Source organism: Sinohyriopsis cumingii, chromosome 9 (genome assembly GCF_028554795.1).
Source record: "Sinohyriopsis cumingii isolate HCF-2022 chromosome 9, ASM2855479v2, whole genome shotgun sequence".
Taxonomy (NCBI): Eukaryota; Metazoa; Mollusca; class Bivalvia; order Unionida; family Unionidae; genus Sinohyriopsis; species Sinohyriopsis cumingii.
Window position 1 is genome coordinate 82,820,274 of NC_142969.1, and position 27,624 is coordinate 82,847,897.

The 27,624-nt window shown below is 33.8% G+C and overlaps 1 protein-coding gene across 1 annotated transcript in view; it reads left to right on the forward strand.

Annotated features, from left to right (window-relative positions):
• The window catches only part of LOC149792134 (metaxin-2-like), a 40,404-nt gene extending 16,778 nt beyond the window's left edge, over positions 1-23,626 (forward strand). The window contains exons 4-8 of the mRNA XM_089970660.1: positions 1,990-2,066; positions 6,056-6,187; positions 9,911-10,036; positions 12,995-13,071; positions 18,697-23,626. Of these exons, the coding sequence (XP_089826786.1) occupies positions 1,990-2,066; positions 6,056-6,187; positions 9,911-10,036; positions 12,995-13,071; positions 18,697-18,862 (578 nt within the window). The 3' untranslated portion in view covers positions 18,863-23,626. The remainder of the gene's footprint in view (positions 1-1,989; positions 2,067-6,055; positions 6,188-9,910; positions 10,037-12,994; positions 13,072-18,696) is intronic.
• The last annotated feature ends 3,998 nt before the right edge of the window (positions 23,627-27,624 follow it).

The window sequence follows — 27,624 nt, forward strand, 5'->3', positions numbered from 1 at the left end:
CAAAGTAGTTCTGATTGCCCCTATTGCAATCTGGTTTAAAGAATACATGTTAACGTCATTAGGCAGTGAATAAATAACCATCCCCTTTTTATCTGTAATCCATGCATCAGCTGAGACAAAGCTGACCTACTGAGTATGCACCCTCAGGTGCTGTCTGATGTGAACAGAGCATGTCTTCATCGGCTGTCAAAGGCCCTTCCTATATGAGTGGAGAATGTCTTCAGTGGCTGTCAAAGGCATTTCCTATGTGAGTGGTTAATGTCTTCATTGGCTGTCAAAGCCCCTACCTATGTGAGTGGAGAATGTCTTCATTGGCTGTCAAAGGCCCTTCCTATGTGAGTGGAGTATGTCTTCAGTGGCTGTCAAAGGCCCTTCCTATGTGAGTGGAGAATGTCTTCATTGGCTGTCAAAGACCCTTCCTATGTGAGTGGAGAATATCTTCATTGGCTGTCAAAGGCCCTTCCTATATATGAGTGGAGAATGTCTTCAGTGGCTGTCAAAGGCATTTCCTATGTGAGTGGATAATGTCTTCATTGGCTGTCAAAGGCCCTTCCTATGTGAGTGGATAATGTCTTCATTGGCTGTCAAAGGCCCTTCCTATGTGAGTGGAAAATGTCTTCAGTGGCTGTCAAAGGCCCTTCCTATGTGAGTGGATAATGTCTTCAGTGGCTGTCAAAGACCCTTCCTATGTGAGTGGAGAATGTCTTCACTGGCTGTCAAAGGTCCTTCCTATGTGAGTAGATAATGTCTTCATTGGCTGTCAAAGGCCCTTCCTTTGTGAGTGGAGAATGTCTTCATTGGTTGTAAAGGGCTCTTCCTACTGGTTAAGTTAGGAAAACAAGATGGAACCCAATAAGCCCTGGTCGCTTGGCTAAAGGTGTTTATGTGAACCTCTTGAATATAAAGCAATAACCTGATGGTGGATTCCACAGGTATCACCCACTCACATATATAAATATATAATCCTCAGTAGTATTAACTTCACATTAAGAGACATTCATCCTTTCAGTGGAGCAGTCATTGTGCTCCTTCATTGTTACATGGTAGGTTGGATGCTCGGGCATTTTCTCTTCTTGTCTGTTCTCCAGATGTGATCAGGTAAATTCATTTGATTAGGAAAGTAAATTTCTAAGTAAATTATTTATCTTTTTAAATACTTATCCAATCAATCCCACCCACACTCACTCATACCAATCATTGGGAAATGCAAGCATCCAGTTACAGGTTTCATTTAAGCTTAAACTAGTGAACATCTGGTATATATGTGGCCACCTAGCAAGAACAAAAACAACCATTCTTCCATTGTAAACTGCAGATTGGGCCACCCAAAAAATATTTTTTAAAAAATGGTCATGTTCAAAATTAAAATGGAATTTTGTAAATTTTGAAGTGACAAGACAAACATTTTATCATTGAATTGTCCCTCAGGGTGCCTACAGCAGTTTGCCTGAATTCTGCTGGGTAATTGCTGTTATTAAGAGGTCACACTGATCCACATTTGTCTACTATTCATGATCTGATTAAATAACCACAATAATTACTAGACCCTCCCTTAAGTAATCACAATAATTACTAGACCCTCCCTTAAGTAATCACAATAATTACTAGACCCTCCCATAAGTAATCACAATAATTACTAGACCCTCCCTTTAGTAATCACAATAATTACTAGACCCTCTGTTAAGTAATCACAATACTTACTAGACCCTTGGTTAAGTAATTACAATAATTACTAGACCCTTCCTTAAGTAATCACAATAATTGCTAGACCCTCCCTTAAGTAATCACAATAATTACTAGATCCTCCTTAATGAAAAAATATATGAATGCTTGTCTTTTGTTAACACACTGACAAATGGTGGCAGTCATGCAGTCATCTTTTCTTAGATCAGAAAATATTGTTGCTTTGATTTTTTTTTCTTTCTATGTTAGATGTTTTGTATTTAGATGAAATTTGTATTTTATTTGCCTTAATTATTTGCCTTTCAGGAAAGGTCCCTTTTCTTCAGTTGGGTGCATTTTTAATTTCTGAAGTGGAGCCCATTATAGCTGCAGTGAAAACTAGGGTATGTAGGAGGTCTTTCCCAAAATTGACTATTATATCATCACTACCATTCAGCTATTCAGAAAAGTTCATTTAACGAAGTGTTGGTAGTGTGTTTATCCCTTCTGTAATTTATTTACTGTCATTTATGCTTTCAGGCTAAATGTTTATTGCAAATAAAATGTTAATATCTGTTCTCAAGATTTTCTGGTATTTATTTTCAGAAATACTAATATAAAAGAATTGAAAAATGTGGGGTCTAATTTGAGGAATAATGCCTGCATAAACCAGATGCTTTCACCTCCTGAAACAGTGATCTTGCCGGTTTTAGCCCATGTGTTAAAATTATAGATTAGGCTTTTCAAGAACTCTGTTTGATACATGTAGTAACCTATTCACTCTTTACTAAGTTTCATTATTATTATTATTATTATTATTGTTATTATTATTATTATTATTATTATTATTATTATTATTACTTTTATGATGATGCCAGTTTTCACTAATCCACAACATAAATATTGACCACACTTTTGTAGACCACCATGAATGAAGTTGGGAGGTGATATATTATTTTGTGCTTTTTGTTCACTTGTTCATTGTTTATGTCCTGTATATTTTGTGTTCTATTTTGTCTTTATTATGAAAATTATTATGTGGAGGGTAACTTAGCCATACAAAAACTTGGTCACTGTGACCTTATCTTGACATAATGACTTTAGATGTGTTTCAGCTGTTCATTCATTACACTCTTAGCACCTTGGATCTTATCTCACCTATATTCATGAAACAAAAGTTAACTTAGCCATACAGAAAATTGGTCACTGTGACCTTATCTTTACACATGAATGACTTTTAAAATGTTTTTCAGCTGTTTGTTTGTTGGGTGGCCTAGTGGTTAGAGCTTCCACCTCGGATGGGGGAGGTCACAGTTTTGAACCCTGGCCAAGTGTTATACCAAAGATTTACAAAAATGGTACTAACCGCTGCCTCGCTAGGCACTCAGCATTAATAAGTTAGTGTTAGGGCTGGTCGGCCTGGTGTCAGGATAATGTGACTGGGTGGGACATCATGCTACTTGTCTTGGGCATATTGCCCCAGTGCTAGACATTGCTATAAACTGCCACACTGCAGACATGATAGCAGTATGGCTGAAAAATTGTTAAAGCTACATTAAAAATCCAAAGCACACACACACACACATGCTGTTTGTTTGTTACACTGTGAGGTCCTTAGATTTTATTTCACCTAATTTTATGAAATTTGCTACATAAATATTTTCAGGAGAACTAAACTTTGAAAAAACTAGATCCATGTGACCCAATTTTCATTACATCTTCAAGATCTTATCTTGGAGCATATGTCACTGACACTTTTGAAAATTGGTATACAAATCCATCTTGACAAAAGTAACTTGACCATACCAAAACTATCTCAATGTAGCTAAAGTTTCAGACAAGACTTACTTTTGTATATTTGGATACTTGTTTCAGACATGACTTCTGTATATTTGGATACTTGTTTCAGACATAACTTCTGTATATTTGGATAGTTGTTTCAGACATGACTTACTTCTTTATATTTGGATATGTGTTTCAGACATAACTTCTGTATATTTGGATACTTGTTTTAGACATGATTTACTTCTGTATATTTGGATACTTGTTTCACAGATGACTTCTGTATATTTGGATACTTTTTCAGACATGACATCTGTATATTTGGATACTTGTTTTAGACATTTACTTCTGTATATTTGGATAATTGTTTCAGACATGACTTCTTTATATTTGGATACTTGTTTCAGACATGATTTCTGTATATTTGGATACTTGTTTCAGACATGACTTCTGTATATTTGGATGCATGTTTTAGACATTTTCTTTTGTATATTTGGATACTTGTTCAGACATGATTTATTTCTGTATATTTGGATACTTGTTTCAGACTTGACTTACTTCTCTATATTTTGATACTTCTTACACCCTCATTGTCTTGAATCTGAAATTAATATGTAGATACATCCCAACAGAAGTAATTCAAATTGATATGTAGATACAACCCAACAGAAGTAATTCAAATTAACATGTAGATACAACCCAACAGAAGTAATTCAAATTAATATGTAGATACAACCCAACAGAAGTAATTCAGATTAATATGTAGATACAACCCAACAGAAGTAATTCAAATTAATATGTAGATACAACCCAGTAGAAGTAATTCAAATTAATATGTAGATACAACCCAATAGAAGTAATTCAAATTAATATGTAGATACAACCCAGCAGAAGTAATTCAGATTAATAATGTAGATACAACCCAACAGAAGTAATTCAAATTAATATGTAGATACAATCCAACAGAAGTAATTCAAATTAACATTTAGATACAACCCAACAGAAGTAATTCAGTCATATGAAAACTAGGACAGGATGATCTAGTTGTGGTATTTAAGCTACTTTTGTTGTGTTCAGTAATCTTTTCACTACATTTCAGAATTCTGGACACAGTTTTGCCTACACTTGCCTAAACTTACAATGTTTGGATTCATGTCAATAATGTTTATTCAGCCAAACTACTTAATTGTGGCCCATTTTCGTGGTTTTAATGACTTTGTATTTCCATTTGTTACATTCCCAATGTCTTAGACCTTATTCCACCTGCATTCATGTAGTTGTACCTAAGATTGGTCAGTGTGATATTGATATGCTTCAGTGACTTTCATAAATTGTTAACTATTTGTGCATATCTTACACCCAGGTTCAAAATATACGATGATGTGTCTCAGAGTAACTCAACCGTACCAAAATATATGATGATGTGTCTCAGAGTAACTCAACCGTACCAAAATATATGATGATGTGTCTCAGAGTAACTCAACCGTACCAAAATTTATCATGATGTGTCTCAGAGTAACTCAACCGTACCAAAATATGGTTAGTGTGATCTCTTACGTAGTAGTTTTTATATTTTGACCCATGTTTTGGTGCACAGTTGATTCCTTGAAACCTGTTGAATCAAAGTTCATGAAATTTGGTATGTACATATATCTTAGCAATAATCACTCAATCATAAAAGAATAGGTCATTGTGACACAACTTCCATGCTAGAGAGACTTTTGTATTTTCATCAACTTCTTCAGTATCACGTACTATATTTTATCTACACTCATAAATTTTGCTTTTTGTGCCATATCAGGGTTAGTAATCCTGTGATATGAGAACTAGATCACAGTGACCTATATTTCATACTTTAGTGACTTTGGGGTATTTATTTATTACACCAACAGCATCTTGAACCCTATTTCATCTTTACTCTTGAAGCTTGGCAGTAAATGCATCTCAAGGAGTGTAATTTTAGCATACCAAATCAAAATCACTTTGACCTGATTTTCATGTTCGTGTCACTTCTCATATTTGGCTATCTATTCATTAGACTTGCTCTATCTTAAACCATATTTCACATGCACTTGTAAAAATTGTTATGTGGATACATCTTGTGGAGAATAAATCAGCCATGCCAAAAGTAGGTGTCAGTGACCATATTTTCAAATTTGATCGATTTTTGTATTTTTCTCCATAAGGGGATTCATGTTTGTGAGTAAACACCTTGTTATTCTTTCTCCTTAGATTTTCATTCCTCCCATGATTGCCTACCTTGAATTACCTTTTAGAATGGTGTGACCTTTTTTAATGAACAATATGTACAGTAGATAAAGTTAAAAAGAGCACTTTTGCAGAAACATTGCACTGCTTGAATGTGCATTCATGACTTGCTTTAAGATTTCTTCAGTCAACTGTATTATTGTTTGTTATTTTTGAAATCTAAAATCACTTGTTACTATGCCTCAATAACCATGCAGCTTTATTCTTGTCCTCCTATGGGTTTTCACCATACCTAATAATCATGCAGCTACATTTCACTTCTCACCATGTCTTAATAATTATGCAGCTCCACTGTTCTTGCCATGCCTTAATAATCATGCAACTTCATTCTTATCTTCCCCAGGGATTTCACCTGAGTGCTGACCTGACGGATATTCAGAAATCAGAGCTGAAGGCTTACCTTGCCCTGATTGATAACGTCCTTGTTAATGCCGAGTTGTATTTGGCATGGCTGCACCCAGAAACAGTGGAACAGGTGAGAGAGAGAGAGAGAGAGATAATTTTGGTTGTGGGACTAAAAATTTGTCCCATGGTATTTTTTCTCACCTGTATTAGCAAAGAGTGAGATGATTTGATGATGTCCTTATAAGTGTATTTTGTTGAAACACCACATTCATTGGAACTGTTGTTATTTTGAATGTCAGATTTATGATTCTGTGTTTAACTTTCTACTGCACCTGTTTCCTAGTGGTTAGAGTGTCTGTGTCGGATGTGGGAAGTTGCAGGTTCAAACCCTGTTAGAGTCATACCAAAGAATTATAAAAAAATGGTACTAGCAGCTGCCTCGCTAGGCACTCATCATTAAGATGTTAGTGTTAGGGCTGGTCATCCTGGTGTCAGGATAATGTGACTGGGTGAGACATCATGCTAAATGTCTATGGCATGATGCCCTAGTGCTAGACATCACTATAAACTGCCACACTCAAACATCGTAGCAATATGACTGAAATATTGTTAAAGCTGTGTTAAAAATTCAAATCAAACACACAAACACACACACCGTGTTTAAGTTTCTTTATCAGATACTTTACACAGTTACATTAATGTTAGGAATTGCTTCTGCAGTCACCAGAATTCAGCCTTTCCATAGACTTTTAAAGTTTCTATTTTTTGTATAGACAAAGAGAAATAACTAGTACACATTACCTCCCCTTACCTCACTAGGTGGTGCTCACTCTACCAGATATCACCAGTTTTAACGTTCACAGCCAACTATCAGCAGGATTCCAAGACTCCTTCTCATTCAAATGTTTTCTGTTAGCCATCCAACAGTCTTGTTGGTACAGTAAATCAAACAATTCTTGTTTCGTTTTGTCCTTCTAAAATTTGGTTGATGGCTATTTTCATTTTTCTATTCACAGACTATTGTTGATTTAGGATATCTAACAAAACCATACATTCATATTTTGATTTTCTATAGTTGTTATTTCACACATTGTATGTACATGTGGTGTGTTTTATTCTTTGAATTTTCGGATAGTTTGCAATAACATGACAATAAAATGTGAGAAATGCAGACGTTTTAAGGTCATGGAAGACAAAGACAAATTGTCTTCAAGTCAGTTATACATGTATTTCATTGTTCATTCTTAAAAATGGAATAATATGGGTATGGTGGCCCTTACTTGATCAAAAGTGGGGTCATTAGAAAATAATCATTTGCCAATACCTTTACCCATATCATGCTTTGAGAACAAATTAAAATGCATATAATTATTAGAGGCACTCACATTGGGGATTTCCTAATTGCTGTTCAGGTCAGTTTTTGTTTGTTTATTTAATTAACTATGGTCACTGTTTAGGTCAGTTTTTCCTTGTCATTAAAATAACTATGGTAACTGTTTAGGCCAGTCTTTCCTTGTTCATTAAAATAACTATGGTCACTGTTTAGGTCAGTTTTTCTTTGTTCTTTGAGATAATTATGGTCACTGTTTGGGTCAGTTTTTCCTTGTTCATTGACATAACTATGGTCACTGTTTAGGTCAGTTTTTCCTTGTTCATTAAAATAACTATGGTCACTGTTTAGGTCAGTTTTTCCTTGTTCATTGAGATTACTATGGTCACTGTTTAGGTCAGTTTTTCCTTGTTCATTGAGATTACTATGGTCACTGTTTAGGTCAGTTTTTTCTTGTTCATTAAAATAACTATGGTCACTGTTTAGGTCAGTTTTTCTTTGTTCATTGAGATAACTATGGTCACTGTTTAGGTCAGTTTTTCTTTGTTCATTAAAATAACTATGGTCACTGTTTAGGTCAGTTTTTCTTTGTTCATTGAGATAACTATGGTCACTGTTTAGGTCAGTTTTTCCTTGTTCATTAAAATAACTATGGTCACTGTTTAGGTCAGTTTTTCCTTGTTCATTAAAATAACTATGGTCACTGTTTAGGTCAGTTTTTCTTTGTTCATTGAGATAACTATGGTCACTGTTTAGGTCAGTTTTTCCTTGTTCATTAAAATAACTATGGTCACTGTTTAGGGCAGTTTTTCCTTGTTCATTAAAATAACTATGGTCACTGTTTAGGTCAGTTTTTCTTTGTTCATTGAGATAACTATGGTCACTGTTTAGGTCAGTTTTTCCTTGTTCATTAAAATAACTATGGTCACTGTTTAGGCCAGTCTTTCCTTGTTCATTAAAATAACTATGGTCACTGTTTAGGGCAGTCTTTCCTTGTTCATTAAAGTAACTATGGTCACTGTTTAGGTCAGTTTTTCCTTGTTCATTGAGATAACCATGGTCACTGTTTAGGTCAGCTTTTCCTTGTTCATTAAAATAACTATTGTCACTGTTTAGGTCAGTTTTTCCTTGTTCATTGAGATTACTGTGGTCACTGTTTAGGTCAGTTTTTCCTTGTTCATTAAAATAACTATGGTCACTGTTTAGGTCAGTCTTTCCTTGTTCATTAAAATAACTATGGTCACTGTTTAGGGCAGTTTTTCCTTGTTCATTGAGATAAGTATGGTAACTGTTTAGGTCAGTTTTTCCTTGTTCATTGAGACAAACATGGTCACTGTTTAGGGCAGTCTTTCCTTGTTCATTAAAATAACTATGGTCACTGTTTAGGTCAGTTTTTCCTTGTTCATTGAGATAAGTATGGTAACTGTTTAGGTCAGTTTTTCGTTGTTCATTGAGATAAGTATGGTAACTGTTTAGGTCAGTTTTTCCTTGTTCATTGAGACAACCATGGTCACTGTTTAGGGCAGTCTTTCCTTGTTCATTAAAATAACTATGGTCACTGTTTAGGTCAGTTTTTCCTTGTTCATTGAGATAACTATGGTAACTATTTAGTGGTTATCATCCTAAACCTTTAAGGTGTGTTCTTTGTGGACAGATGGCATGTGGTCCAATGTTCTAAAAAAACAGCCCAAGGGCAAACAAATAAAGGGCTGAGTCCGATTCTAGTAAAAACAGTTTAAGTTAACACTCTCGTACTTGTTATCTGGTTTAGATGCGGGAATACCTCCCTCTCCATCTGTTAAGTTGCATTGTATGGAGGACATATTGCAGACAGATGCACAGATGTAGAATCACGGGTGATCAGTATGATTCATAAAGCATCATTGACAAGAATGTCTTTAATGTATGGGATGCCACATACTTTTGCAACCATAATGCCATTGTTAAGCTCTTTTCTTCAAGTTTTGTGTAAAATGTTTTGTGAGTCCGATTCAGTGGGTTATATCGTACCTCATTACACAATTGAGATGCTGCATTCTTTTGGGGTTGTAATATCATCATTAAAGTGTGATGTTAAAATTCTGTTTAAAAGTGTTTGCTTATCAGATTCAGTGAGGTATGCCATAGTTCAGTACATAAATGAGACACTATGCTCTGTTATTGAAATATAGGGATACGGTTTTATTCAAGACCAGTTCATATCAATTTTAAAAAAATTATTATTTTTATAAACAGATCTGCAGTAAATATGGATGCAGCCTTCGTAAAAATTAACAAAGTATGAAAATGTGTGTCTCTTTGTCAAAGTACATGTCCAAGACACCGTTTTGGATAATAGGACGCTATAATCAGCCACAGAAATTTGCACAGGTTTGGATACACAAGAAATAAATATAACATGATACATCATTAAAATATCGTCAGTGACATATTCATTATAATACATCACTGATAATTAAGGAATCAGAAAATCCTTTTTAAATTCACTTTCTTATTTGAATAGTAGATCTCATTTGTTTTTAGGTAACAAAACCTAGATATGGCAGTGTTTATTGCTGGCCGCTAAATTTGATTTTACCCTGGAGAAAGCAGAGAGAAGTAAAAGTCAAACTCAGCAGTTTGGAATGGGCATACAAAACAATGGAAGAGGTAACTTTTTGATGTTAGCACTCCAAAAATGTCTTTAACTTGTCATTTTTTGGAACAATGTTGTTTAATAAATTCTACATAATGCATTTATTGGATTTTAATTGTTAGTTTTATACAGGCTGTAAGAGCCTTTGTATATTGACAAAATCAGTGTAAGATACAATTATATTATTGAGCGGAATTTGTTACAAGTAAAATGACAACATACAACTTGTCCGCATTCATGTAATAAAATCCATTAAAATCCAAAATGCTTGACCGCATAAATCCATTATTTATGATAAATCCATGAATTCAATTATAGGTCACATACCTTTAGGCTGTAACAGCAGCATCCACTTTGTTTTCCTATGTGACAGCCTTTTGATTAAGCCATGAATTTGATACTTGTTCAGTGCCAAGTAACAGAGGGTGGTAATTTGAGCCCCCTGTCATCTTGCTGCACAGTTGACACATGTTCAGTTTAATCCTTTAATAGATTTAACCGGCTGTGTGATCGAAGTGTCTGTTACTTACAGATCGCAAGCTTGGTCTCCACATAATTTCCTGAATGTGACAGTCAAGACTAGGAATTGGAGTCAGACAGTATTTATACTGACTGGACAATGATGATGGATTTCAGAACTTTATTTCGTCACTCAGACAATGAGGATGAATTCTTGGGCTTTAAACCAGATGCCATAAGTGATATTTATAATATATTGTGAGACACATAAATGTGGACTAAACTTTCACTGTTTATGTATAAGACGTGTGCAAGAGACATATTATGGGATATTATAAATCAGATTATTCTGACTACTAATTTTATACTTGGTACATGGCCTGTAATACAGTTCTTGCATTTATCACATGAATTGATTTAAAACGTTGAGGATTATGGATTTATATCAGTATTATGACATGAAGATGGAAACCACTCCGGTGGCCTTGTGGTTGGAGCATCCGTTGCTGACGCAGGAGGTCATGGGTTTGATCCCTGGCTGAGTCATACCAAAGACTTATAAAAATGTTACTAACAGCTGCCTAGCTTGGCGGTCAGCATTAAGAGGTTAATGTTAGGACTGGTCAGCCTGGTGTCAGGATAATGTGACAGGGTGGAATATCACACAACATGTCTGTGGCATGATGCCCCAGTGCTACACATCACTATAAACTGCCACACTGCAGACATCATTGTGATATGACTGAAATGTTTTTTACAGCTAGATTAAAAATCCAAATCACACACATGAAGATGGATATGTTGTAAATTTTGAATTTATTTGTGGCATGTTCCACTCAATAATATGATTCTATTTTACATTGGTTTTGTCTTTATATTTCCTATCTGTCCAGTTTGGCTTGTTCATTTTTTCAAAGTGTGCCTTTGAACCATTGACAGCAAGTCAGGCCTTCAGATGGACCGGACTTGCAAAATACACCCTAACTTAAAGGTGTATCAAATAGAAATTAGCTTTTGAAGCCGTGAAAAATGGAGGGGGGGGGAGACAACTTTAAATCAAGTATATCTGGTAATTCTAGGTCTTATACATGAATGGTACTTTATGGATTAGATACGGGTGGTAATTTATGGATTAGATATGGGTGGTAAATTTAAAGATTAGATATGGGTGGTAAATTTAAAGATTAGATATAGATAGTAAATTTAATTATTAGATTTGGATGGTACTTTATTGATTAGACATGGATGATATATTTATGGATTAGACATGGATGGTATATTTATGGATTAGACATGGATGGTATATTTATGGATTATACATGGATGGTAAATTCATGGATTAGACATGGATGGTATATTTATAGATTAGACATGGATGGTATATTTATGGATTAGACATGGATGGTAAATTTATGGATTAGACATGGATGGTATATTTGTGGATTAGACATGGATGGTAAATTCATTAGACATGGATGGTAAATTTATGGATTAGACATGGATGGTATATTTGTGGATTAGACATGGATGGTATATTTATGGATTAGACATGGATGGTTTATTTATGGATTAGACATGGATAGTATATTTATGGATTCGATATGGATGGTATATTTATGGATTAGACATGGATGGTATATTTATGGATTAGACATGGATGGTATATTTATGGATTAGATATGGATGGTATATTTATGGATTAGACATGGATGGTATATTTGTGGATTAGACATGGATGGTAAATTCATGAATTAGACATGGATGGTATATTTGTGGATTAGACATGGATGGTATATTTATGGATTAGATATGGATGGTATATTTATGGATTAGATATGGATGGTATATTTATGGATTAGATATGGATGGTATATTTATGGATTAGATATGGATGGTATATTTATGGATTAGATATGGATGGTATATTTATGGATTAGATATGGATGGGATATTTATGGATTAGACATGGATGGTAAATTTATGGATTAGACATGGATGGTATATTTATGGATTAGACATGGATGGTAAATTTATGGATTAGATATGGATGGTATATTTATGGATTAGACATGGATGGTAAATTTATGGATTAGACATGGATGGTATATTTATGGATTAGACATGGATGGTAAATTTATGGATTAGACATGGATGGTTTATTTATGGATTAGACATGGATGGTATATTTATGGATTAGACATGGATGGTAAATTTATGGATTAGATATGGATGGTAAATTAAAGGATAATATCTAACAGTAATTCAGACAATTATATATTGACAGTAATTTTTCCTACATTTTAATTTTTAGTGCATTGTCAGTCTTAAAAATTAACATTATTTTTTCTAATTTTTGTACAGAGAACCTTTCTGGTATTACAGTATTGAAATTTTAGGTACCTGAGAAAATAATGAATATTATTTTCTGCAGTTATTTGTTCATCAGATAAATAATTAATAAAAAGTGTACAAAATAGTATCAACAAGAAAATACATGGTGTTTTTTTATTCAGGTTTGTGAGGAGGTGCATACATGTTGTCAAGCATTATCTGAGAGACTGGAGAAACAGCAGTACTTCTTCGGAAGCAAGTGAGTTGTTGTTACTCTTATACCATCCCATGAAAGGTTGGTATGTTTCCATACTTTATGTCCATCCATCCATGCATGCACCTATCCGTCCTTCCATCCATCTTTCTTTACATCTTTCTTTTCATCAGTTTATCTGCCTGTCACACTTTCTTCTTTCACATTATTATGCAGATTTGTGCCAGCATTTTTAACACAGGAAAACATTGATTCTGCAAACTTGTCAACAGATCCAGATTTGTTCTGGATTGTTGGCCTTTTGGATTGGTAAATAATTTATAAACAATAAATCATGTTTCTCAGGAACAATGTATTTAAAAAATGTATACAGTCACAGTACTTCAGGAGTATTTTTTTTTTTTGCTCTGACCTTACAGTGAATGGGATTGATTCTAGGAGCAGATCTATGTAAATTGTTATCTATAATTTAAATATTTGTGAAACATTTTTTTCTTTCAACACATTGGAATGGTGGGGTGGTATGGTGAGCATTATCCACTTTCCAAAAATAAAAGTGTTACATGAAACTTTGTTTCCCCCTTGTAAAATGTATTACAATTCTGATTATGCCGATGAGGGAATATTTTTGGACAGAGTTTAGTCAAAAGGAATTATTCTAACGAAGATGAGCTGAATATGTGCCCTCGCGTTGTTGCATCTAATTTTATCAGTGGGAATTATGATATATCTGCCGTTATATTGTTGTTGCCCATGTTATCAGTGGGAATTTATTATCACTGCCTTCACAATATTTCTGCCAGTGTTATCAGTGGCAGTCCTTCCAGTGACCCTAGGTTCTCTGTCTTTTCAGTACCTTTTTTTATCAGACATCCTTATTTTTTCCCAATGCTTTCCAAAATGGCCTTTATCCAAAATGGCTTTTCTATCCCTACGTTTATTAATTTTTTTGTTGGAATTGATTAGACACCGTATGAACTGTTATTGCAAGTGAATTCAGATATTGTCTCTGTGATGTGTAGCTGGGTGAGTTTGAATAGGGTTCACACAGTCTTTGAAGGTCTGTGACAGTTTGGGAAAAATGAGGTAGGATTTTCAATGCCTTGAAAGTTTGGAAAAATCAAGTAGATTACCCTGAGGTCTTTAAAAGACTTTGAAAATTGAAATAAACCCAAACATTTTAGCAGTGCTGATGTCTGTTAAGAGAACGATTTATTTTGTATTAAATCTGATGCATAAGTTACAATTTCTGAAATAGCAATGAATGGTAACCTATCTTCCAGATCATTATAAAGCAATTTTAGGAAATTAATTATTGTTTGAATTTCATCATTAAACAATATTGTAGGATTTTGCATTCATTGTTTTCTCATATAACATAACTTGCATACAAAATGTTAGAAAAAATAGGTCTTGGAAATCTGTGTTTGTGGTCTTTGAAAGTTTGCGAAAAGTCTTTGAATTTATCATTCAGAATTCTGTATGAACCCTGTTGAAGATAAAGAACTAAAGAGATAGCCAGTGTGTAAGAACATGCTAGTGTTAAGTTTACAATGGTAAGTCTGGTGAAGATTTGCAGTGCAAGTCAGGTCAAGGTTTAGAGTGCAGATCAGGTCAAATTTTACAATGCAAGTCAGTTAAAGGTTTACGGTGCAAATCTGGTCAAGGTTTATAAGGCAAGTACAGTCAAGGTTTACAGTGCAGATCGGATCAAATTTTGCAATGCAAGTCAGTTGAAGGTTTACGGTGCAAGTCAGGTCAAGGTTTACAAGGCAAGTATGGTCAAAGTTTACATACCAAGTCAGGTCAAGGTTTACAGTGCAAAGTCAGGTCAAGGTTTACAGTGCAAGTCAAGTATTACATGGCAAGTCAGGTCAAGGTTTACAGTGCAAAGTCAGGTCAAGGTTTACAGTTCAAGTCAAGTATTACATGGCAAGTCAGGTCAAGGTTTACAGTGCAAGTCAGGTCAAGGTTTACAGTGCAAAGTCAGGTCGAGGTTTACAGTGCAAGTCAAGTATTACAGTGCAAGTCAGGTCAAGGTTTACAGTGCAAGTCACGTCAAGGTTTACAGTGCAAAGTCAGGTCAAGGTTTACAGTGCAAGTCAAGTATTACAGTGCAAGTCAGGTCAAGGTTTACAATGCAAGTCAGGTCAAGTATTACAATGCAAGTCAGGTCAAGGTTTACAGGGAAAGTCAGGTCAGGGTTTACAAGTCAAGTCAAGGTTTACGAAGACAGTCAGGTGAAAGATTTGCATGCAAGTCAGATCAAAGTTTACAGTGCAAATCAGTGTAAAGATTTTATTTTTTCAGTTTACAATAAACTCACTTTTTTTTCCTTCAGGATACAGTATCCCTATTTTGTCCACTTTTTCCCATCTTGTTAGGTCTACTGGTCTTGGACCAGAAGAGGTTATGGGATGGTTTGTTTGGAGAAATTTATTATTGCTGCTCCTTCTAATCTACTTTTAGGACTGGCCTGAACTTTACACACATTCACCCCATGGTCTAGTTGTTATAAATGAAAATGGTAGCATTTGGATATCGATTTTGGCCCAGCAGTGGCTATCTTCAAAACCTTGGCATCATTACTCTGCCTGCATAAATGGTCATTTTGACATTTCATTTTACCAGAAGACTTCTTATGATGTTTCGTTGGTCCTAATTTAAACTGGTGCTGCAGAGGCATCTAATATGGCAGCCACAACAACCATCTTGAAAGTCTTCATATTGCTACTCATGAATGGATGTTCATATAAACAGCATTTTCACTTAGAGTTTTTTTTAATGATGTATGGCTGGTCTTAAATTGTGCTGACCAATGTCCAGTATGACTGCTATCTTGAAAATGTTGTTATCACTACATCTCTTAAATTTAATGATATGTTGATATAGAATTTTCAAATAGAGATTTCTTATGCTGTCTGGTGGATTCTAAATGATAATGATATTGCTTGGGCATCCGATATGGCAGCAAGCACAGTTGTCTTAATAATGATATTGCTTGGGCATCCGATATGGCAGCTAGCACTGTGGTCTTAATAATGATATTGCTTGGGCATCTGATATGTCAGCTGGCACTGTGGTCTTAATGATATTGCTTGGGTATCAAAATATGGCAGATTGCTTGGGCATCCAACATGGCAGCTAGCACAGTTGTCTTAATATTGATATTTTTTGGGCATCCAATATGGCAGCTAGCACAGTTGTCTTAAAAATGATGTTATCACTACTCCTTCTAAATGGACATACATGTCAACATGGCTTTTCACTCAAAGACTACTTGTTCAAAAGAATGGTGCCAATCTGATCTTAAATATCACTGCTATGGTAGCTATCTTGAAAATCTCCCCAAAAACAGAAGGTCATATTGACGTGGGGTGTTTCTCAGAAGATTCTTTTATGATATCAAATTGGTTTTACAAAAGAATTGGTGCCACATGGACAGCACCCTTGGCTGTCTTGAAAATCTTGTTATTGCTAATCCTTCTGAATGGAGGTCATATCAACATGGGTTTTTTCTAAAATATTTTGTATAAGGTCTACTTGGGCCAAACATGAAAATGTTGCTGATTTGAAATCCAATGTAGTGCAAATTATAGCCATCATGAAAATCTTGTTATTTACTTTGGAATTGAACATTTAATGACATATGGTTTTCACAGAAGTACTTATGTCTAGCTCATCCCAAAATGAAAATGATGCAGATCTGGTGTCCATTATGGCCATCTTGACCACATGGGCCATCTTGACCACATGGGCCATCTTGACCACATGGGCCATCTTGACCACATGGGCCATCTTGACATTCTTATTATCACTGCTTCTCTGGATGGATGGTCATATCAACATTGGTCTTGCACCAAATGACTGTATGTGATGCCCAGTTTGAAAATGGTGTCCATCTAGCATCCAATGTGAACAACATGGCATTCTGATTAGAATGTCTTATTGATGTGGTGTTTTCACAATAAGTAGAGGCTGAATGATGCCAAGGGTTTCTACTTGTGCCTAAATGAGAATGGTGCTGATCTTTTTTTTCTCAATATGGCCACCACATTGGCTGATTTGAAAATCCTGTTGTTGCTAAAAATATTAGCAATGGTTTGAATGCTTAGCTGTTAAAAACAGTAAATAGTCTTATCTTCAATTCCTGGAAATTCTTTTGGTTAGTAGAGCATCAGTCCCATCAGTGGACTCTTGTTTTTGAAATGGTATTCCTACTTTATATTTTTCATAAAAGCTAGCCCTACTTTATTTCAACTTTTTCGTAAAAGGTAACCCTACTTTATTCTTACTTTTTCATAAAAGGTAGCCCTACTTTATTCCTACTTTTTCATAAAAGGTAGCCCTACTTTATTCCTACTTTTTTATAAAAGTTAGCCCTACTTTATTCCTACTTTTTCATAAAAGGTAGCCCTACTTTATCTTTTTCATAAAAGGTAGCCTTACTTTATTCCTACTTTTTTATAAAAGGTAGCCCTACTTTATCTTTTTCATAAAAGGTAGCCTTACTTCATTCCTACTTTTCCCCTACTTTTTCATAAAACCTAGCCCTACTTTATTCCTACTTTTTCCCTACTTTTTCCTAAAAGGTAGCCCTACTTTATTCCTACTTTTTCCTAAAAGGTAACCCTACTTTATTCCTACTTTTTCCCTACTTTTTCATAAAACCTAGCCCTACTTTATTCCTACTTTTTCATAAAAGGTAGCCCTACTCTATTCCTACTTTTTCATAAAACCTAGCCCTACTTTGTTCCTACTTTTTCATAAAATCTAGCCCTACTTTTTCCCTACTTTTTCGTAAAACCTAGCCCTACTTTATTCCTACTTTTTCATAAAAGGTATCCCTACTTTATTCCTACTTTTTCCCTACTTTTTCATAAAACCTAGCCCTAATTTATTCCTACTTTTTCATAAAACTTAGACCTAATTTATTCCTACTTTTTCATAAAACCTAGCCCTACTTTATTCCCACTTTGTCATAAAAGGTAGCCCTACCTTTTCCCTACTTTTTCATAAAAGCTAGCCCTACTTTATTTCTACATTTTCATAAAACCTAGCCCTACTTTATTCCTACTTTTTCATAAAAGGTTACAGTAAAGACTGCATGTGGAATGTGATACTTCTGTTGATGCTTTGTTGCTACAGTTTTTCCCATATTAATGTAACACTTTTGTCAACAAATTGTTTCTTATGGTGCTGTCAGTAGGAAAATGATACTTATGTTGACACATTGTTGCAGCTGGTCTTGTGACTAGGAACATGATACCAGTGTTTTGCCATTTACAAGCAAACTAACAATATATCCTACTTACTGCAAATTGTGATCCCTTTAAATCCGTTTGTGATTCCTGTCAATCAAGTTGTGATTCCTGTCAATCCTGTCAATCAAGTTGTGATTCCTGTCAATCAAGTTGTGATTCCTTTCAATCAGGTTGTGATTTCTGTCAATTGAAATGTGATTCCTGTCAATTGAGTTGTGATTTCTGTCAATAAAGTTGTGATTCCTGTCACTCAAATTGTGATTCCTGTCACTCAAGTTGTGATTCCTGTCACTCAAGTTGTGATTCCTGTCACTTAGGTACCAATTCCTGTCAGTCAAATTGTAGCTGATATCTGTCATGTTCACATCTAATAAACTCTTATATAAAATTCTCTGTTTACTTTCAGGCCTACAGAACTGGATGCTGTGGTGTTTGGACATTTGTACACTCTCATCACAACAGAACTTCCAAACAAAGCCATTGCGGATGTGATTAACAAGTTTCAGAATTTAGTGGACTTTTGTACTAGGGTTGATCAAATATATTTTAAAGATTTAAACAATGATTATTAATTAAATATATTTATAATCCATGTCTGAGTTAAGTTCTGCTTCTAGATATATAATATACTTGTGAAATTCAGGTGCATAGAACTGTGAGTCAGTGCTTCAGATAGATTAGTCATGGAATCCTTTCAGGATTCTGGATTGTCAGACCTTAAAAGTTGAACAATAGTCTTATTTCATGTTTGCAATGAATTTCAAATTTTCTTTTTGATTTCAAGAGCATCTTATTTCAAGTGTCGATTATCATTAAGGAGTTTCAAGTTGTTTTTCCCTGACTAAAGTGGCCTGTTTTCATATTGTAAATTGTAGTTGGATTGGGCTATTTATCCAATCTTAGATAAGCTGGTTAATTTATCACTTACTTCCCATGTTGTTTGGCGTCTTATCCATTCTTGGACATGGTGGTTAATGAACACTAAAAAAGTAGCATCTTAACCACTTACTCCCCTTGTTACAAAGACTCGAGTAAAATCCTATCTAAGTATGTGACAGAAGATAGCCGAATACCTCCAACAAAGGTAACATGCAAGAGTTCTTGAGATGGCTTGCACCCAGGGTTCACAGACAGCTCAGAATTCGAGTGATGGTGGAACAGTCTTCTGTAAAACCCTAAAATTACAAACCAGCCTGATGCTGATGTTTATCCACAGACTCATCCGAGTTGAAGGATTACAAAATGACTTTTCAAAGGAAGAGAAAACTAAGTTTCATCGGTAAATCATTCTCAAATAAAGTACTGAATTGCAAATGTAAAATGCACTATATGCATTAAAATGGCAGAATCCAAATTCTTCAAAAGCATGTTAGAAACTTCAGATATATTTCAAGTCAAGAGTTAACTGTACCACATGTAATTGTTTATTTACTCACGTGTTAAACATGCGGAAAATATATGTAACTAAAACCAAAATGGAATTTGAAGTGAAAATAAAAGAACACCTCAGAAACATCAACAAAAGAAAGGATACCCCCGTATCAAAAGAAATGGTGTTCGATATTAGATGATAGAAATTAGATAACTAATTACAAAATAGAAATTAGATAACAGTAATTACATAATAGAAATTAGATAACAGTAATTATATAATAGAAATTATATAACAGTAATTACATAATAGAAACTAGATAACAGAATTATTTTTTGTGACATTTTAGTATCAACATTCACCATAAAAATAGAGAATAATATTTCTGGGTGCATCAATAACATTCTGTATAATTTGGATCAACCTCTAGATTAAGAAGTCCGGGCATAATATTTTATTTACGCAAACCTGTTTGTATAGTTTGGAAGTCACATGAATCTTGGATGTTTTGTAATGTATTTTGCTATAGCATGCATGTAGTTGAGGTTCTTTGGCAAGATTGAAACCTGTAATATTGTTGACTTTTTTATTATTGTTGTTGTTTGTATGCAACTACATACCATCATAATTCAGCTTGTTTTTATTTTGAAGATCATTTTGTTATCATGACCATCATGTTTTCAAGATTTTTGGGTCATTCTGGATTGATTATGCCAGTGTCAGATATTTTATTTTGCCTTATTCATTCTTTACCCCTTCTGTATATTTCTATGCATTTGAAAAATAAAATATTTTAAATGCTTTTAGTCTACCACCTTTGAGAGAAGGCATGTACATTGCCTATTTACAAGTACAGTTCATTGCATATTTCCAAGTACAGTTTGTCATATGGTTGTCTATTTACAAGTACAGTTTGTCACATGGTTGTCTATTTACAAGTACAGTTTGTCACATGGTTGTCTATTTACAAGTACTGTTTGTCATATGGTTGTTTATTTCCAACAGTCCATCACATGGATGTTTATTGCCAAGTACAGTCCATCACATGGTTGTTTATTTCCAAGTACAGTCCATCACATGGTTTTTTATTTCCAAGTACAGTCCATCACTTGTTTGTTTATTTCCAACTACAGTCCATCACATGGTTGTCAGTTTTCCCTGATATTAATTTTACATGTCTTTATTAGCAGCATGACCTCTAGTCATACAGATTGTTCATAGCATCAGAAGAGGTGTCAGATGATGAAAAAGCAGTAAACTTAATGTGTTAAACTGAATTTAAAATGTATATATATGTTGTATGAAATTTATGAAATTCATTGAATAATACAGTATGACACTCCTATCACTGTGTGGTATATATTATTCAACTTGTGTCATAAAATTTATATCAGTTGAATACTCGTGTAAGATTGATTTTATACACTGCTTCTCGTTCTCACACTAATATAAGATACTCTGTATAGAGTATTTGCCATTAAAGCACAAATATAAGAACTGCCATATAGAGTACTCCCATTGAAATATTGATGTAAAAACTTCTGTTTAGTGTACTTTCCGTTAAACCACTAGTATAATATTAAATAATCCTTCCCATTATAATTCTAAGATCGTCAGTATTGAGTACTTCCCATTATAATGCTAATATAAAACAGTCTGTATTGAGTACTTCCCAATATAATGCTAATATAAAACAGTCTGTATTGAGTACTTCCCAATATAATGCTAATATAAAACAGTCTGTATTAAGTACTTCCCAATATAATGCTAATATAAGACAGTCTGTACTGAGTACTTCCCAATATAATGCTAATATAATACCATCTATACCGAGTACTTCCCAATATAATGCTAATATAAGACAGTCTGTACTGAGTACTTCCCAATATAATGCTAATATAATACCATCTATACCGAGTACTTCCCATTATAATGCTAATAAAAGTCCCTCTGTATTGCATACTTCCCATTATAATGCTAATATAAGACCCTGTATATTGAGTACTTTCCATTATAATGCTAATATAAGATCGTCTGTATGGATTACTTCCTGTTATAATGCTAATATAATACTCTGTATTGAGCACTTTCCATTACAATGCTAATATAATGCCATCTGTATTAAAAACTTACCATTAAAATGATAATATAAGACCCTATGTATTGAGTACTTCCCATTTTAATGCTAATATAAGATAGTCTGTACTGAGTACTTCCCAATATAATGCAAATATAAGACCATCTGTATTGAGTACTTCCCATTATAATGCTAATATAAGACCATCTGTATTGAGTACTTGCCATTATAATGCTAATATAAGACCATCTGTATTGAGTACTTCCCATTATAATGCTAATAAAAGACAATGTGTATTGAGTACTTCCCATTATAATGCTAATATAAGACCCTCTGTATTAAGTACTTCCCATTATAATGCTAATATAAGACCATCTGTATTGAGTACTTCCCATTTTAATGCTAATATAAGACTGTGTATTGAGTACTTCCCATTATAATGCTAATATAAGACCCTCTGTATTAAGTACTTACCATTATGATGCTAATATAAGACTCTGTATTGAGTACTTCCATTTTAATGCTAATAGGGGCCCGGAATGGTCTAAAGCACTCACTGTTATGGATCACTGCCATCTCACTTATGTCTGTGTGCATTCGAGTCTCGAGTTTGAGCAATGTGGGTATATAAGAAAGTTTGCCAGTAGCTTCTCGTGAATCGGTTCTTTCCGGGCTTTTCCTGGGTTCTTCCCCCACCATTTATACTGGCTGCATTGCAATACTCATGGGATACTCTATATGGAGTGCTCATCCATTATAACATTTATGTTGTTGTTGTTGTAGGGTTTAACACCATTTTTCAGCACAGGATAGACTATACATGGTGGCCATAACACTTTCTGTATACAGTGCTCACCGATTATAATAGTTGTATGGTATTCTCTATTTTACAGTACTCACTAATTATAACACTTATGTGATTCTATATATATAGTATTCACCCATTATACCACTCCTGTGGCATTCTCTGTATACAGTCCTTCACCACATCACACTTACATGGGATTTGCTACATAAAATTCATGGGATTTCCTTAACACAGTTCTTCATCTTAACACACCAGATCATCATTATACAGCATTCATGATTATAACTGATGGGATTCACAATATACAGTGCTCCCCTTATAACACTCACATAGGTTTCTCTATATTCACTGTATAACCTTGTATCACAAATGAGTTTCTGTATACAATTTTTCCCTTTGTAACACTCACATGGGATGCACTATATACAGTGTTCACTTGTATAACACATCAGATTCACTATTTACAGTGCTCGCACTTATATTGCTCACATGGGATTCACCATATACAGTGCTTCCCCTTGTATCACTTGAGATAATCAATACACGGTGCTCTCGTTTATAACACTCGCATGGGATTCTGTATACACGTTGCTCCCCATTTAAAACTCGATTGAGATTTTCTATATGCAGTGCTCTCTCTTATAACACTTGTGTGACATTTTCAGTATATTGTTCCTCCATTATAACACACAAGATCCTGAACAGACATTACTGATTACAATGCTGTCAATGAGACCCATGGAATATACCACCGTACAGTGAGAATGCCTTATGGTTTGGTACATAATATATACAATTTGACTGCTACTGAATAAAATAGAATCCATGACCATACTCTCCTTTCTCACAGATGTATTATAATGAAGGACTTTGTAATGATATGTATCAGGGATCCTGAAATCGATTGAAAATTTACATGGTGAACAGGTACTTGTGGATTTAATTTTAAAACGTGGGTTTAATTTTAAAACATTGTGGATTTAATTTAATACATTGAAAAACAATACAATGAATACAAGAAATCATTTATATATTTAATTATTAAATGGAATGTAAAATGTGCCAGTTTTAGTTCTGGATTTGCTGTTGCTTCATTTTTATGCTTGTCCTTCCATACTTGTTTTGTCTCAAATTATTTATGTTCAGAAATTGTTCTTTTTCTTTCGCAAAACTATACTGTAGAATTTTCACCAGAGAACAATATTTCATTCCACTCTATTGCTTTTGAAAAATGAACTATGAATAAGAACAAACAGACTTGTTACTTCAAAGATATAATTTTTTATGCAAGTGCAGATATGATATGGCCATGCAATGGATGCCATTAAAATATTTAAATAAGAAATAAAATGCAAGGCTGAATGTAATATGCATTTCTTCACCCTAAAGCATGTTGATTGCACTTAGAAAATAAAGATTTAATTTCAAGAAGACCTTTGACTTTATATTCTAATAGGGCCCGGTTTCCTAATTTTAAATTACATTCATCTTGGATCACAAAAGAATACCTACAATGTTTTTGCTCTAGGAATCTTAGAATAAAACATTGTGTTTTGAAAGATAATATGCTGGGGTACTTGACTTTTCTATGCATATATGTGTTAAATTACAGAGACATTTGACTGGAATCTGTTAATGAAAGACAAATTACAGAGACATTTGACTGGAATCTATTAATGAAAGACAAATTACAGAGACATTTGACTGGAATCTATTAATGAAAGACAAATTACAGAGACATTTGACTGGAATCTATTAATAAAAGACAAATTACAGAGACATTTGACTGGAATCTGTTAATGAAAGACAAATTACAGAGACATTTGACTGGAATCTATTAATGAAAGACAAATTACAGAGGCATTTGGCTGGAAACTATTAATGAAAGACAAATTACGAGGCATTTGGCTGGAATTCATTAATGAAAGACAAATTACAGAGGCATTTGGCTGGAATCTATTAATGAAAGACAAATTACAGAGGCATTTGGCTGGAAACTATTAATGAAAGACAAATTACGAGGCATTTGGCTGGAATTCATTAATGAAAGACAAATTACAGAGGCATTTGGCTGGAATCTATTAATGAAAGACAAATTACAGAGGCATTTGGCTGGAAACTATTAATGAAAGACAAATTACGAGGCATTTGGCTGGAATTCATTAATGAAAGACAAATTACAGAGGCATTTGGCTGGAATCTATTAATGAAAGACAAATTACAGAGGCATTTGGCTGGAAACTATTAATGAAAGACAAATTACAGAGACATTTGACTGGAATCTATTAATGAAAGACAAATTACAACCACTTTACTGGACTATATTAATGAAAGACAAATTACAGAGACATTCGACTGGAATCTATTAATGAAAGACAAATTACAGAGGCATTTGGCTGGAATCTATTAATGAAAGACAAGTTACAGAGACATTTGACTGGAATCTATTAATGAAAGACAAATTACAGAGACATATGACTGGAATCTATTAATGAAAGACAAATTACAGAGACATTTGGCTGGAATCTATCAATTAAAGACAAATTACAGAGACATTTGGCTGGAATCTGTTAATGAAAGACAAATTATAGAGACATTTGACTGGAATCTATTAATGAAAGACAAATTACAGAGACATTTGACTGGAATCTATTAATGAAAGACAAATTACAGAGACATTTGACTGGAATCTATTAATGAAAGACAAATTACAGAGGCATTTGGCTGGAATCTATTAATGAAAGACAAATTATGAGGCATTTGGCTGGAAACTATTAATGAAAGACAAATTACAGAGGCATTTGGCTGGAATCTATTAATGAAAGACAAATTACAGAGACATTTGACTGGAATCTATTAATGAAAGACAAATTACAGAGACATTTGACTGGAATCTATTAATGAAAGACAAATTACAGAGGCATTTGGCTGGAATCTATTAATGAAAGACAAATTACGAGGCATTTGGCTGGAATCTATTAATGAAAGACAAATTACAGAGGCATTTGGCTGGAATCTATTAATGAAAGACAAATTACAGAGACATTTGACTGGAATCTATTAATGAAAGACAAATTACAGAGACATTTGACTGGAATCTATTAATGAAAGACAAATTACAGAGACATTTGACTGGAATCTATTAATGAAAGACAAATTACAACCACTTGACTGGACTATATTAATGAAAGACAAATTACAGAGACATTTGACTGGAATCTATTAATGAAAGACAAATTACAGAGGCATTTGGCTGGAATCTATTAATGAAAGACAAGTTACAGAGACATTTGACTAGAATCTATTAATGAAAGACAAATTACAGAGGCATATGACTGGAATCTATTAATGAAAGACAAATTGCAGAGACATTTGACTGGAATCTATTAATGAAAGACAAATTACAGAGACATTTGGCTGGAATCTATTAAATGAAAGACAAATTACAGAGACATTTGACTGGAATCTATTAATGAAAGACAAATTATGAGGCATTTGGCTCGAATCTATTAATGAAAGACAAATTACAGAGGCATTTGGCTGGAATCTATTAATGAAAGACGAATTACAGAGACATTTGACTGGAATCTATTAATAAAAGACAAATTACAGAGACATATGACTGGAATCTATTAATGAAAGACAAATTACAGAGACATTTGACTGGAATCTATTAATGAAAGACAAATTACAACCACTTGACTGGACTATATTAATGAAAGACAAATTACAGAGACATTTGACTGGAATCTATTAATGAAAGACACATTACAGAGACATTTGACTGGAATCTATTAATGAAAGACAAATTACGAGACATTTGACTGGAATCTATTAATGAAAGACAAATTACAGAGACATATGACTGGACTCTATTAATGAAAGACAAATTACAGAGACATTTGACTGGAATCTATTAATGAAAGACAAATTACAACCACTTGACTGGACTATATTAATGAAAGACAAATTACAGAGACATTTGACTGGAATCTATTAATGAAAGACAAATTACAGAGACATTTAACCTGAATCTATTAATGAAAGACAAGTTACAGAGACATTTGACTGGAATCTATTAATGAAAGACAATTTACAGAGACATATGACTGGAATCTATTAATGAAAGACAAATTACAGAGACATTTGACTGGAATCTATTAATGAAAGAAAAATTACAGAGGCATTTGACTGGAATTTATTAATGGAAGACAAATTACAGAGGCATTTGGCTGGAATCTATTAATGAAAGACAAATTACAGAGACATTTGACTGGAATCTATTAATGAAAGACAAATTACAGAGACATATGACTGGAATCGATTAATGAAAGACAAATTATGAGGCATTTGGCTCGAATCTATTAATGAAAGACAAATTACAGAGACATATGACTGGAATCTATTAATGAAAGACAAATTACAGAGACATATGACTGGAATCTATTAATGAAAGACAAATTACAGAGACATTTGACTGGAATCTATTAATGAAAGACAAATTACAGAGACATTTGACTGGAATCTATTAATGAAAGACAAATTACAGAGACATTTGACTGGAATCTATTAATGAAAGACAAATTACAACCACTTTACTGGACTATATTAATGAAAGACAAATTACAGAGACATTTGACTGGAATCTATTAATGAAAGAAAAATTACAGAGGCATTTGGCTGGAATCTATTAATGAAAGACAAATTACGAGGCATTTGGCTGGAATCTAGTAATGAAAGACAAATTACAGAGGCATTTGGCTGGAATCTATTAATGAAAGACAAATTACAGAGACATTTGACTGGAATCTATTAATGAAAGACAAATTACAGAGACATATGACTGGAATCTATTAATGAAAGACAAATTACAGAGACATTTGACTGGAATCTATTAATGAAAGACAAATTACAACCACTTGACTGGACTATATTAATGAAAGACAAATTGCAGAGACATTTGACTGGACTATATTAATGAAAGATAAATTACAGAGACATTTGACTGGAATCTATTAATGAAAGAAAAATTACAGAGACAATTAACTGGAATCTATTAATGAAAGACAAATTACAG